The sequence below is a fragment of the Brassica oleracea genome, chromosome C4 (genome assembly GCF_000695525.1).
Source record: "Brassica oleracea var. oleracea cultivar TO1000 chromosome C4, BOL, whole genome shotgun sequence".
NCBI classification, from domain to species: Eukaryota; Viridiplantae; Streptophyta; class Magnoliopsida; order Brassicales; family Brassicaceae; genus Brassica; species Brassica oleracea.
The window spans coordinates 45277359-45291041 of record NC_027751.1 but is presented as its reverse complement, the minus strand read 5'-3'; the positions used below and the strand labels follow the sequence as shown (position 1 = coordinate 45291041).

Genomic DNA, 13683 nt, shown 5'->3' with positions numbered 1-13683 from the left:
TCCGTCGGAATTGTCCAATCTCAAACGGCTATACAACGGTCATATATATTTGTCGGCAACGGTCACATGGTTCGTCGGAATTCCGTCGGAATATACCGACGAACTTCCGACGACTACAACGGTTATATTTTTTATCGGAATGTCGTCGAAAAGTCGTCGGAAAATTCCGACGAACCAAATTTCGTCGGAATTCCGTCGGAAATGGCCGACGGAATTCCGACGACTTAATTTTTTTGGATTTGGTCGGAAATTTGTCAGTATTCCGTCATAAATTTCCGACGACCTTGGTGTCCGTCGGAACCTCCGTCGGAATTCGGTGTGTTTTCTTGTAGTGTCGTGGTGGTCCGAGCACGATCTCGGCTTTGGAGAAGGAGCCTCACCAGAACAGAGCACGACAAGACCGGAGAGCCTTCACGGTCATTGGAGTCGCGATGAGAGGAAGTTATGCTTGGGTTCAGAACGGTCTGGAGTTGCGGCCTTGAGTCACCGCTCGGGATCATGGCGCACCTTGGAGCGACTGTCCACAACGAGCGATCTAGACCGCTGCATGCTAAGCGAACCGTAGAGCGAGGTTTGTAGCGAGATCAACGACCCGCTCGCATCATCCAACGAAAAATCAACATTGAAGCAAGTAGTAGAGCGGGTACATGAAGCGACATGCCAAGCCCGGCCCGCTCCGAGATGACAAAGACGTGACTTCAAACTGTTGACCGGTTTAATCCGGTTTGACCCGGTTTAATCCGGTTTGGCCCGGTTTAATTCAACTGAACCAAGACGAGTTTAGACCTCTTATAAATAGTTTTAGACTCCAAAAACCCTAATTTAACTCATTTTCTCTCAAGACTTTGTCTACACTTGTAAAAGCTTGAATCTTTTGATAATCTAAGGAAGTACTTCATCTTATATTTGTGTTTCTCTTACTCATTAACATGATTAGCCTTGATCCTTACATGAGTTTAAGGTTTCTCATGGAGATTAGTGAGTAGTGAACTTGTGATTCATGAGTTAGATAGATTAGGGTGATTAAGTGGATATTTATGATGTTTATTGCTTGATTAACATTGTTCTATGCTTGCTAAGTGTTCTTAATGCTAGATTAGACTTGATCACTCTCATCTAGACCTTAAGCTATTTTATGTCCGGAAGTTGTTTGTTAAAATGCTTGAATGAACTTAGCATTGTCTTTTACATATTTGGCCAACGGCAGTTGATATCCGAGATGTTTAAGTAGTTAGTAGACTTGTGATTTATGCATGCTTGAATGTGTTAGCCAACGGGAGTTGATGTTTGATGCATGACTAGGATAGAGATTATTATCACGGGAGTGGATTAATCTATTTTGAATGAGATCTAGACCTATAGACTTGTTGATTGTTTTGTTTGAACATCCTAGATTGAACCTTGATCACCTTATATCAATTATCTTTGGCCATGGATCCATCCTTAGCATTTGATTGAAAGTTCTTGCACTTATTTCTTGATTGGATTTGAGACCACCTTGTTTATATTTCTAGGATATTAGCTTGTTACAAATCATCTATCTTCTTGTTTGCTTAGATTAAGGAAGTTTGTGTATTCTTGGTGTTGTAGATCTCTAGTTCCTTGTGGATTCGATCCTAAAATGCTACAATGACATACCATTCGATTGTAGTATTGTTGGCACATTAGGTTAATTGGTGTGTGCTTAAACGCTTAATCAACAACCAACAAACGTCTTGTGCTAATCATTTCTCATCTATGCAATAATCACCATGAAGCAGATGGGTGAGTGAGTGAGTTCTGTGCGGTTTCTGGCATATCGATCAAAGGGGTTCGAAGAAGTGTTTCTCGCATTTGTTCCTTCTTTGACATGCTCTCTAAGACCCTCAGGCTATAGCTTGGAACCAAAGATCAAAAAATGAAAGAAGACCGTTAACACAAAATAAGAGAGTCCCTAGTGGTACATTAACGTGATACAACTGTAGACGGGAGGGCAGTAGTGAGGACTGAGGACACGTTCAGAGGCTGGCTGTTGGTCATCCGAGAACGGTAAGACGTCAATAAGACACCCTCGGTAGGATGAGCATGGGTTGAAGCTTTGTCTTGCAAACAGATTTATGACCAACCAATCATGAAGAAAAACTGAAAGATAACTCTCAAGTGATGGTTGTAGTCAACTAATCTAATCATGTTTAAGAAGAAAAAAAGAAATTGATAGCAGAGTACGCGAGTAAATAATACTTACCAGTCTTACATCAAGGTAATGTAAGGACAAACTTTGGCAGATTTGAGCGATAAGTATTTCTGCTTCTCCATACTGAGAGCACAAAACTACTGTGTTTGGAAAGTACAGAGTCAAAGAGCTAACTGAACACACCAAATCAATATTTGAAGTCCAACACGTAGTGAGAATCTGAAAGAGAAAATCAATAACACAGAGTCATACAAACACATCATCGCAAAATTTCTGCAATGGTATAGAGAGAGAGACATAGAAAGAGAATCAAAGAGCTGATAAAATACCAACAAAAAAAATCAGAAAACAGAGTAATTACATAATCAAAGAATTTTGTCAAAAAGAACTTTCTGAACTAAAAATTACAAATTGAAATATGATCTGGGAATTTAAATCTAGGTTAAGTATCACCAAGTGTATACACACAAAAGAAAAGGAAGAACTAACCCCATCAAATTGACACATAGCTAAATAGTAAGCTCAAATCAGCAGCATCCCGTGCGAATATAGAAGGGTTATGACCTACATAGGTACCTGATGTACATGGCTACAATTTTGGTGCCTCAGCGCTTGAGCAAAACTCCGTATGTATTGTCTCTGATCTCAGTTTAAACCTATTTGATCTCAGTTTATCAAAATAGAAAGGAACTAATATTGGATCGAATCGAAAACCTGCTGCTGGTATTGGCCGAGCTTGCGTCTTTGAGTTTTGAGAGAGAGAATCGCTCGATCAACGTCCATTTAAACACGAAACAAACATAAATGGGACCATTTCAGAGGCCGAGATGAAGCTCAGGCGTCACTGCCCCGCAGAACAAAGAGGGGATCAGAACTCCACCATCCTTTGGACACGTGTCGCGACGATAACCTGCGACTTTCTGACGTGGCATCCTAGGTGGCGCTCTGAGGAGGGAGTAAACCCTTCTTCATAATAATAGATAGATAGATAGATGTTATCATAAACACTTTATTGTTGTCAATCATAACTTTAGTAAAAAAATTTTGTTAATATAAAATTTCACATTTTAAAATAACTATTCTTTAAAAAACATTTATTTAATATATTTATTAATAAAAGTTATATAAACAAGGATACAAATCTTACAATTATTATTATTATCAATAAAATTGTACATTATATTTACATATAATAAATAACAAAAAATGTAATATGAAAAACTAAATAAAAATATTCCTTCCAAAATTATATGCTCTAAGTGGTCGCTTAGGTGGCTTTCCCTATGGACCTGTCCAGCGAGCAAGTAAATGAGAGAACCCTTTGACACCAATTCTGATTAGAAGAGTTACATCAACATCAATCCTGGTAGTAGCATCAATAATATACAATCATGTGTAACTTACAGACCCGGCTCTGGGCTAAAGCTCGTAAAGCAAGGACTTTAGGCACCAACGTTTATAAAACAATTAGGGGCGCCAATTACAAGCGTGCTCCCTTGGTATAATGGCTTAGGTTCCTGGTATTTTGTCCACCAGTTGCTCTGTTCGAACCCTACTTCCTGCCTATTTTTTTATTTTATTTTTTTGTAATGATGACAAGACAACTTTTTTTTTAGGGTAATGATAAAAAATGACATGTGATCAAAATCTTAACTAGTTAAGATACGATGGATTTGTAAAAGATCTAAATTTCTTCTATTTCAGATAGTTTAATTTTTTTAATTATATTTTCATTTGTCCACTAAATTCTTTTTACTTTATATTATTATATGAAGTATACAATTTTATATAAAACTAAATAAAATTATAATTGTTTATTATGTTTTAACAATTTGTATGTTTTAGTTTTCATTTTTTTTTAAATCAGTCTTTGCTAATTTAATTACCGTTAACCATTGGATTTTTTATTCTTTTTTTTTTAGTTTTTTAAACTAAAATCTATAAAAAAGACTAAGCTAAATTATGTCTGAATAAGTATGTACTTGTAAAAATAAATTATTATTCAAAATTAATAAAAATTTAGAAAATGAAAATAATTAATTCACAAATAATTATTTATTTTTATTTAATATACTTTTTAAAACAAATTAAAATTTTATAATATCTTGCATAATTTTTTTTTTAAAACTAAATCAAAGATGCATAATTTTTCTTAACAAACTTAAAAGTAAAATAAATAGATATAGTTAAAGAGCATCATTTTTCAATGCGCTTTAGGCGTCATTCAAGTCGGCACTGGTAACTTACATCCAGATTCATAACACTGTGTAACGTGTACCAGCTCTATAATGCGGTCAATTAATTATGCAGAATTCATGGAAGTGGTTACACACCAATGGGATCTTATCTTACTAAAAATGTTTGGTGTACGTCCCGGCCCCTATGTCGTGAGAGAAACTAACACACATATGGTTGAACAAATAAATAAGTTTAGGTTACGTTTCAACTTGTGAGAGGACCCATAAGTTGTGTAAAATCAAGGAAGACATAATTACGAGGCTGACCATTTGGACATTTGGTGAGTGGTATAAACAAAACTGCCATTATTTTAAGATATTTATATATTTATATGTAAGTATAACATATTTTGCTAAGTATGCTAAATATTTTGTACATTAATTGTAACATTTAAATGTAAAATTTTAAACGAATATTTTAAAACTATGTAAATCATAGGAGAAATTAAAAATATTTTGATATATGATTTTCTTATAGTAAAATGAGACAGTAAATTTATCAAGTTCACTCAAAAAACAAAAGAAGGCTTAAAAAACATAAACAACTCCGCAGAAACAACAGCAAGAAGTAGAACCAAAAGGTCCAAAACCAATTACTTTTTTTTAAAAGATGAAGTTAATTACCTACAAAACAACAAAAGAAAAAGAGCAAATTAGCTGAATATACTAAAAGAAGTGGGATACCATAGATCTGAATATACTAAAATATCCTCCCTGGATCTGGATCCGGATCAGGTCGCTGCTATGGTATATGTCCTGGAGGATTACGCAAGTTTGACCCCTTATGAAAGAAGAAGATAATGGCCTTAGAATCTCACTCTCAGATTTTAGTGGAAGAGAAACCTAGTGTTAGAATCTTGACACTAAACAGACCAAAGCAGCTGAATGCTCTGTCTTTGAACATGGTATTGAATCTTTCCCTTTGCTGTTTTTATCCTCCATACGTTACATATTTGTCTTAAATTTATCTTCTATAGGTCACTCGGTTGCTGCAACTGTTTCTTGCATATGAGGTGGACCCTACTGTCAAACTTGTCATCCTAAAGGTAATTTCGTTATCCTTATCCATTTCCTGTTTGGCATACATATGAGGAGGACCCTTTGTGTCAAACAAGTGTATTAACTTTGGCACAGGGTCAGGGAAGAGCTTTTTGTGCCGGTGGTGATGTTTCAGCTGTTGTTCGTGACATCGGACTAGGCAAATGGAGACGCAGTGCTGATTTCATGTCACTTGAATATACTCTCAACTACGTTATGGCCACTTATTGTAAAGCTCAGGTCTCACTTCTTCTCAGTATACTCTCTACTTTTAGAGAAGTGTACTATAAGCTCAGTAACTTGTTCTGAAAAAAAATGTAGATTTCAATTTTAAATGGTATTGTCATGGGAGGTGGAGCTGGTGTCTGCGTCCACGGTCGATTTCGTATTGCAACAGAGAACACGGTATTCTTCTTCTTAAAAAAACATGTCCATGTGGATGACAAATAGTTTGGTCTAAAACAGAACATAGTACAGTATTAGTTCCTATATCTTTTGAGTGTTCTGCAAGGTTTTTGCCATGCCTGAGACAGCTCTAGGGCTATTTCCAGATGTAGGCGCCTCCTACTTATTGTCAAGGCTCTCTGGATTTTTTGGTAACAAAAGAAATATTCATTTGGTTTTTTATCTCCTTCAAAAGTTTTTAAGGCTATTCTATCTATTTCATCATTCATGTTTTTCTTGCTCAGGAGAGTATGTTGGCCTCACAGGAGCTAGGTTAAATGGTGCCGAAATGCTTGCTTGTGGTCTTGCAACTCATTTTGTGCCTTCAACGGTATCAACTTCCTCTGCACTACAGTTATTATATGTCTTTAGAACATTTTAGTTCTTTTTATTTAGAGAAACAACAAGAGATATATTTTTACTCTTTACTTCATTGATGATATGGATCCCCTTTTGAAATGTCTTTTAGTAGATTTCTCTACTAAACATACTTAAAATAGATTTCTCTAATAACACATACTTAAAGTAGATTTCTGATACTACACACACACACTTGCAAGCAAGGTTAAACAGCTTGCTTTACATTCCAACAGCTATTGCCTACTCTTAACTATTCAAACTTATAAGTGTTGATAACCACATGGTCAGTATATTTTCTTAGTGTCTTTGTTTCCTCCTAGTCATTTCCATTTTTCTTATAGCTACTATTTACTTGGCTAAGAATTGTACTCATTGTCACAGAGGTTAACTGCTTTACAAGCAGATCTTTGCAAAGTTGGCTCAAGTGATCCAGTTACCTTTGCCTCAACAATTCTCGATGCTTACACTCAACATCCACATCCGGAACGTCAGAGTGCTTTCTATAGGCAATGCTCTCTAGTTTTTTTCTCGTTTACTCTTTCTACCAGTACTAATACATAACAAGTTTAATAAACTTCAACCTTGTATATATTCGTGTCACTTCACAATGTAACACGATCCATATCTCAGTAGATATTCAAGGGAAATTTGTGTCACCAGTTTCTTATCTTGCCATTTACTTCTCTTTATGCAGGTTAGATGTTATTGATAAGTGCTTCTCCAGAAGAACAATCGAAGAAATTATGTCTGCACTTGTAAGTTTTTGCCTATCTTTGTTTCAGTAGATTTTTTCAGTGGTATGTTTCGTTCCTTTTCCCCATTACTTTAGAAAAAGTGAGCCATTATTTCCATAACTATATAGGATATGTTAATCTTGTGATTATGAGTTACAATTTGACAATGCACTCTACCCTATATGTATTGGTTAGGAGAGAGAGGCCACTCACAAACCAGATGATTGGATCTCAGCTACCGTTGAAGCATTGAAGAAAGCTTCACCAGCAAGCCTTAAAATCACTCTTAGATCGGTTCGTTCCCAAGATGCATCACAAGCATGTAATGATGTGAAAGATAAGTTGACTTTGATTGTGTTGTATAAATTTCAGATAAGAGAAGGACGACTGCAAGGTGTGGGGCAGTGTCTTATCCGTGAGAATAGAATGGTGTCTCATGTGATGAAGGGAGAAATAAGCAAAGATTTTGTGGAGGTTTGTTTTTCAGTTTCCCCGGATTAAATTATTGTAGGTCATAATTACAATTCCTTGCGCAGGGGTGTAGAGCAATATTGATAGACAAAGATAGGAATCCAAAGGTTTAACAAATCTCTCCTTTTATGATTTGTGGTTATGTCATTCTCTGTTTATGTAATGCCGTACTTATATTTCAGTGGGAGCCAAGGAGACTGGAGGATATGAAGGATATCATGGTAGATAAGTACTTCAAGAGAGTGGAAGAAGAGGATGGATGGGAGGATCTAAAGCTTCCTCCTAGGAAACACTTGCCTGCTTCAGCGATCGCAAAGCTGTAAAGTTGACAAGGTTATGGAGCTCATCTTGCATTGCGTGGAGGGAAGCAACCCTCCAAATCCTTAATTACTTCTATGCTGCTAGCCATGCTTGACACCCAATATACAAATGCCTATATATTGACTCATCCAATTCCAAATGTCATCGGTTTCGTATTTTTGTTCGGTGCTTTTCGGTTTGGCATAACGAGCGCATTAATTAGGAGCACTATGGATTAGGTCTGAAAAAGAGTAAAAATGTGACAAAGCTTGAACACGTAAGATAATTGAGAGATAGCACCAAAGCAGATATTAAGAGTTTGTTAATGGTGTTGGAGGCACGTCTCTTTTTCATCATTGGTTCATGCCTGCGAGTTCCTCTTATATAGCAAACCTATTTGGTATGGGGCACATAAGTAGATAACCATTTGCTTATAACTCAAATTTTTTAGTGTAAATGTACTTGAATAAACTTAACACTAATTATTAATGAAAAGCAAAAATTAGGGTGGGGCACATGCCACACACTCTCATGCTTTGGGTCTGCCCCTGGACATGCCTTTAAAATTCCATCTTCTCTGTTCTGTTATATAGCTATTGGTGTGAATGTTTAGAATTTTTCATTTATATATATCCACTGATTCAAATCAGAAATATAGTTTTTTTTTTGACGTCAAACGACCATTCTATTACTTAAACTTGAGGTAGTCTGGGTAACTAGACCGGGATAGAACAACCAATAAAAAGTAACTTCCTATGGAAAGATCTAGCAGTTTTAGCTTAAAAATCTGAAATCTGATTACGCGCTCGTGGAACATGAATGATGTTGAAATCTGGGAAGCATATCAGTAGCGTCTCTATCCTCTCCAATTCCGTCGCAAAGCTTGGCCAAGCATGAGGTTCCTTTATCATTGCAATCAGCTCCTTACAGTCTGTCCCAAAAGTCTGGCATGTTGAATGTTGAAGCATATTCTCAATTACCCACCGCAGTGCTTCTACCTCCGAGTGCAAAGCTGATTCGCGTCGAATGAAATTCTTTGTCCCCAAAAGTTGAATGCTCCCCCTACTGTCCATCCAATCTCAGCCGCATCTACTGAAAAGAGAAAAGACTGTCCAAGATCCATCATGCAAATCAGAAATATAGTTTTCGTCTTGCATTTAACTCCTTAATATTTTTATAAAGGTTTCTTCAAATTAAAATGCTAAAAGCTAATATACGGGTATGACTAATGGTCATATAATTTGAGAAAATAACTAACAAAGTAACAAGTACAAGCAAATCATACAGTTAAGAGCTAGAGATGAGTGGTACTATAGAATTATGGCTCTCGAGTTCATCCTAATTAGATTGATATGATTGTTTTATTTTTTATTACCATAGAAGTTCTCCCACAGTCCCGAAATCAGCTTTTGAAAGTCCCAATTTAAAAATAGCATTTCATATCAAGGATGGTTTGAACCCTTGAACAACCAATAGGCTATGTCTTTAATTACGTTCTATGCATATATATCAGTTATTCAGTTGTATCCAATAATAGTAATACATAACAAAATTCATAAATATTTTTCATTATGAATATTCATAAGGTTAAAATGTCAGAAAACCGCACAAGAACCATATCCAACATATGTTCTATTTTATCTTCAATAGATCTTCCAGTGTGTTCAATTCATCATCATAAATGGATTAGATTAGATCACGAATAATTATTCTGTATTTTTCTTATAGAATATTCAGTGGAAATATATTATAAAAATATTGACCTGCGTGGTAGCAACACCTAAATAACATGGAAAATACCCTTCCAAAAGAGTAAAAAGTCAGGTCATAGGGATCTTGAGAGGAAAATACTTGAGAGGGATCTTGAGAGGAAAATACTTGAGAGGGATCTTGAAATGCCCATTCCGACCCAAGAAGGAAGGAATACGTATACGTTTTTGGGTCCAGAATTTCTTGATTAATAAACAAAAACTTCAAAACACCAAATAATAGAGGGAAGATATTGATAACATTGATTTTAGAGGAGACGGTTAACCAACCATCACAAATCTATTGAATTCTCAAAGAGTGTCAACAGTAATGGAATTCTAGATTTTCTTATTTTTGGTTTTTATTAATGATAGAAAGGGAAGGCTTAAGCAAAACCCAACACCAATTTGAAATATACTTGTACTGCATCACCAACACACACAAGTCCCAGCTCATGCGTTTGGCTGATAGGAGAAACCATTGACAGTGAGACCTCCATCAACACAAATGGTCTGACCAGTAATATATGAAGCTGCAGGTAGACACAGGAAAGCCACAAGTGATGCAACCTCGTTTGGCTCTCCAGCCCGACCAAGTGGAGTTCTGTTTAACTAACTCTTCTCGTAACCGGTGTCTTTGAAAAACTGTTTATTCATAAGATTTTAAGACGCAAGAATGAGAAGTGCATGTCGTTAATTGAAAACTTAAAGTAAACTAAAGGTTGTATTTGATTACAGGTTTAGCCATAGTAGTTTTGTTGACAAAATTAGGAGCAACAGAGTTGGTTCTTATGCCATCTCTTGCCCATTCACACGCCAAATTTTTTGCTAGTTGATTCAAAGCTCCTGCACATACACACACAAAGAAAATAATAAACTAGCGTATATTTATACCTAACATTACACAACAAGGTTTTACATAAATATGTGATCACATCAACTGGTCGTTGGAAGTAATTTTTGGAGAAATTAAGTAGCTTTAAACGAATTCTGATCGTGTATCTATTACATATATGAATGTTATTGAATATATATGAATGAAAACCCTGAGATCAAATATATTTGATGATAATATAATATAAATTATAAGAGCTATGATAATATATAAATTATAAGATCTATAATAATATAAAATACATGCGCCAATCTTAACTATTCCAACTATAAATTCTGACGTAACACTTTAAAACAACTTATTAACGTTAACTAAAAATAAAACTCATTTTTACCAAACATCATTTGGGAATTATACACGTAAGAATCTTTTTTTTTTTTTTTTGAAACACAATACACGTAAGAATCAAGTTCGTATTTTCGTAACGAAACATATATAAAGTCACAATAATACTGCGTCTAGTATAACTGAAAATTTCTCAACTGATTAGCAGTTAATATGTGTACCTTTCGCTAGACTATAGATAGATCCACAGCACATTGATACAACCCCTCCAACAGAGGAAATCATGACAATGCTTCCAATTCCAGAAGCCTTCAGGAGAGGATGTGAAAGCTGGCTAAGATGATAAGCAGATTCTAAGTTTGTTGATATATGGAACGAGAAATCATCTGCCTCATATTCAGTTGTTGGCTTAGTGTGAACCACGCCAACGTTGTTCACCTATATTGAACAAAAAGAGTTAACATAAATCTTACTAATATTTCACAACTTAGTAGAATTTTTCCTATGAGAATATACTTAGTTTCTTACAAGTATATTCAGCTTGCCATCAAATATCCCTGAGATGATTTGCATAAGTATTTCTCTCTCGGGACGAGAGGATACATCACATGTTGAGCCACTCACTTGAAACCCTTTCTTTTCCCATTCGCTTAAACTCTGATTGAGCAGTGTTTCAGATATGTCGCACACATGGATTCTAGCTCCAAAACTGGCTAGCTCCTCTACTATGGCATGCCTATGACATTTCACAAAATAAAATAAAATTATATATCTTGATTAAAAGTCAGAACAATGGGTAAGAAATATGATGTAGCAATATAATAGAAAGGCAAACCCGATTCCGCTGGCTCCACCGGTTACAAGAGCAGTCATACCTTCAAGACTCCATCTTTTATCCATCTTTTGTTTGGCTATGAGTAGGAATGACCATTGATGCTTCATAACATACATATAAGTATATCTAACTTATGTAGCTAATGACGTTTCGGAGAGTGGAAACAATACGCATCGTTTAAAATAAAAATGTGTTAAATACATGTAAGAAAGTTGGAGAAATGGCAACTGGATATAAATTAATTAAATAAAAATGAAAAATATTTTGTTTTTTATATATTTCATTCAAATGTTACTGGACATGCGATTTTTTTTTCATAACATATATTTTAATGAATGTTGAATTTTGGAAGTCGTCTTAACAAACCATAAAGCCTATGTCATAACATCCCTTATATATATACTAAAAGATAAGCATTACAACATTTGAGGCATGACACATGTTATCACAAAAATGATTTTTACAATCTTTAGAAAAAATAAGTTGGTACATCTAAATATACACTATAGTTTTCATTAATCTAACCATAAAATTAATTATTAATGTAAAAAAGTTATTCTTCATCCTTTCTTTAAATAACATGTACAAAATTACCTAATGTGATTATAATATATATGGAAATTAATGATTTTGAATAATAAAGATTTGCTAACAATTTGTATATCCTCTATCATTTTTATTTAATTCTTTATTATTAAAATAAATTACACAGTTACATTAACCATAAACCATATAATAAAATTTAGATTGTTTCATATATGTTGTATTTTGAATTTGTTAAAACGAGTATAAAATATTAAAACAGTTAAAAGTCTCACATAAACATTTGTGATTAATGGTTTAATTTTTTTACTATAATAAAATACAAATGATTATAAAACTATATGAGTAAGAAATCTTATTTAGGATAATTTTCATGTTTACCATATTATTGGTACCATTATTCATGTTTACCACCACTAAAGAGATATTTTCAAAAATAAATTTTTCATTAAAAAAACTCTTATACTCTTGCTCTATATATATATATAATAAATAATTATTTAAATAAATAAAAAAAATAAAATTTTTTTTTTATGTCTTCATATTATACTTTTTCAAATTCAATTTTTTTTATAATTTGGTTTTTTGAAAAAAAATTTTCCGAAATTTTCCTTTTGAAATTCAATTTTTTTTTTAAAATTATTATTATTTTTTTAATTTTTAAGTATTTATTTATATATTTATTAGAATCCTAAATTTCACATTCCTAAAAATCTACCTCACCTCTCAATTCTAAAACCTAAATCTAGATTAGTTAACCTTAATGTCATAATTGTCTTTTTTCCTCTTTAAAAATAAGGGTAAACGTGGTTAAAATAAACATAAGAAGTGGTATTATAAATGTGATATTTTTGGAAAATTTTCTCTTATTTAATAGGTGTTTATATAAATATATATAGTTTATATCGTTTAAATCAAACTACATACCATATAAAAATAATACTCATATTTTTATATTTGCATTGAAAATATATTGAGAACTTAATATAGTTTATCAGTTGTTACAATTTTGTTATAAAAAAATGCAAATAATCATAAAACCATATGAGTAGGACCTCATTTAATAAATGGTCATATTGAAAATATACTATATATCTATGTTAATATCATTTAAATTTAATTATATATCATATATAATAGAAAAAATGATCATTTTTATTTAATTACTATAAAATGATCGTAAATAAATAAGAATGATTATTTGATTTATATGTGCGCGCCAATTTAATTATATACTTAATAGTTACTGATTTTCCAATTATTCAATATATATTATTATTTTATTATTTTATACTATTCATAAAAAATAAAATAGGTAATAATACAGAAATGCTATGTGTTTTCCTGCACCATGTGCAGTGATAAATTTTTTAAAAGTTAAATTATATTTAAAATGAAATTTATTAATATTATATATTTTATTATTTTTGACTAATAATTAATATAAAGTTGATTATTTAAGCATAAAATTAAGAAAAAAAATAATTTTGTTTATTTTAAATTACATTTAATAATATATATGTAATATATTTAAAATTCGAATCTTAGATAAATTTTTTATCTATTTATTTTGGTTAAATGTATTAAATCAACTTGTATAAAATTACTAAAAATCATATA

The 13683-nt window shown here is 33.0% G+C and overlaps 2 protein-coding genes across 3 annotated transcripts; one reads left to right on the top strand and one right to left on the bottom strand.

The window, feature by feature from the left end:
• Positions 1–5011: 5011 nt before the first annotated feature.
• Positions 5012–7937, top strand: LOC106337238 (3-hydroxyisobutyryl-CoA hydrolase 1-like). Of its 2 annotated transcripts, XM_013776310.1 has the most exons (12): positions 5025–5315; positions 5388–5456; positions 5545–5688; positions 5770–5853; positions 5960–6044; positions 6138–6223; positions 6634–6758; positions 6947–7007; positions 7182–7280; positions 7359–7460; positions 7523–7564; positions 7640–7937. In XM_013776310.1, exons 1-12 carry the CDS (start codon positions 5211–5213, stop codon positions 7778–7780), a joined length of 1143 nt encoding a protein of 380 aa, XP_013631764.1. In that variant the 5' UTR covers positions 5025–5210; the 3' UTR covers positions 7781–7937. The 2 variants fall into 2 exon arrangements, with proteins under 2 accessions (XP_013631765.1, XP_013631764.1); XM_013776311.1 differs by lacking the exon at positions 7523–7564 and having other exon boundaries at positions 5012–5315.
• Positions 7938–9985: 2048 nt separating this feature from the next.
• On the bottom strand, positions 9986–11591 carry LOC106340216 (tropinone reductase homolog At2g30670-like). Its single transcript, XM_013779097.1, has 5 exons — positions 11521–11591; positions 11214–11421; positions 10907–11123; positions 10242–10351; positions 9986–10150 (listed from the first exon to the last, which is right to left on the bottom strand). Exons 1-5 carry the CDS (start codon positions 11583–11585, stop codon positions 10118–10120), a joined length of 633 nt encoding a protein of 210 aa, XP_013634551.1. The 5' UTR covers positions 11586–11591; the 3' UTR covers positions 9986–10117.
• Positions 11592–13683: the final 2092 nt, after the last annotated feature.

What these genes read in the sequence shown, in the direction of transcription:
- LOC106340216 (XM_013779097.1), bottom strand. Translation starts at nt 11,585, where the DNA reads ATGGATAAAAGATGGAGTCTTGAAGGTATGACTGCTCTTGTAACCGGT. An exon ending in ATGGCAAGCTGAATATACTT is followed by an intron (nt 11,124 to 11,213) that starts GTAAGAAACTAA and finishes TGTTCAATATAG; the next exon opens with GTGAACAACGTTGGCGTGGT. An exon ending in TATCTATAGTCTAGCGAAAG is followed by an intron (nt 10,352 to 10,906) that starts GTACACATATTA and finishes GTGTATGTGCAG; the next exon opens with GAGCTTTGAATCAACTAGCA.
- LOC106337238 (XM_013776310.1), top strand. Translation starts at nt 5,211, where the DNA reads ATGGCCTTAGAATCTCACTCTCAGATTTTAGTGGAAGAGAAACCTAGT. An exon ending in AAGGCTCTCTGGATTTTTTG is followed by an intron (nt 6,045 to 6,137) that starts GTAACAAAAGAA and finishes TTTCTTGCTCAG; the next exon opens with GAGAGTATGTTGGCCTCACA. An exon ending in TAAGCAAAGATTTTGTGGAG is followed by an intron (nt 7,461 to 7,522) that starts GTTTGTTTTTCA and finishes TTCCTTGCGCAG; the next exon opens with GGGTGTAGAGCAATATTGAT.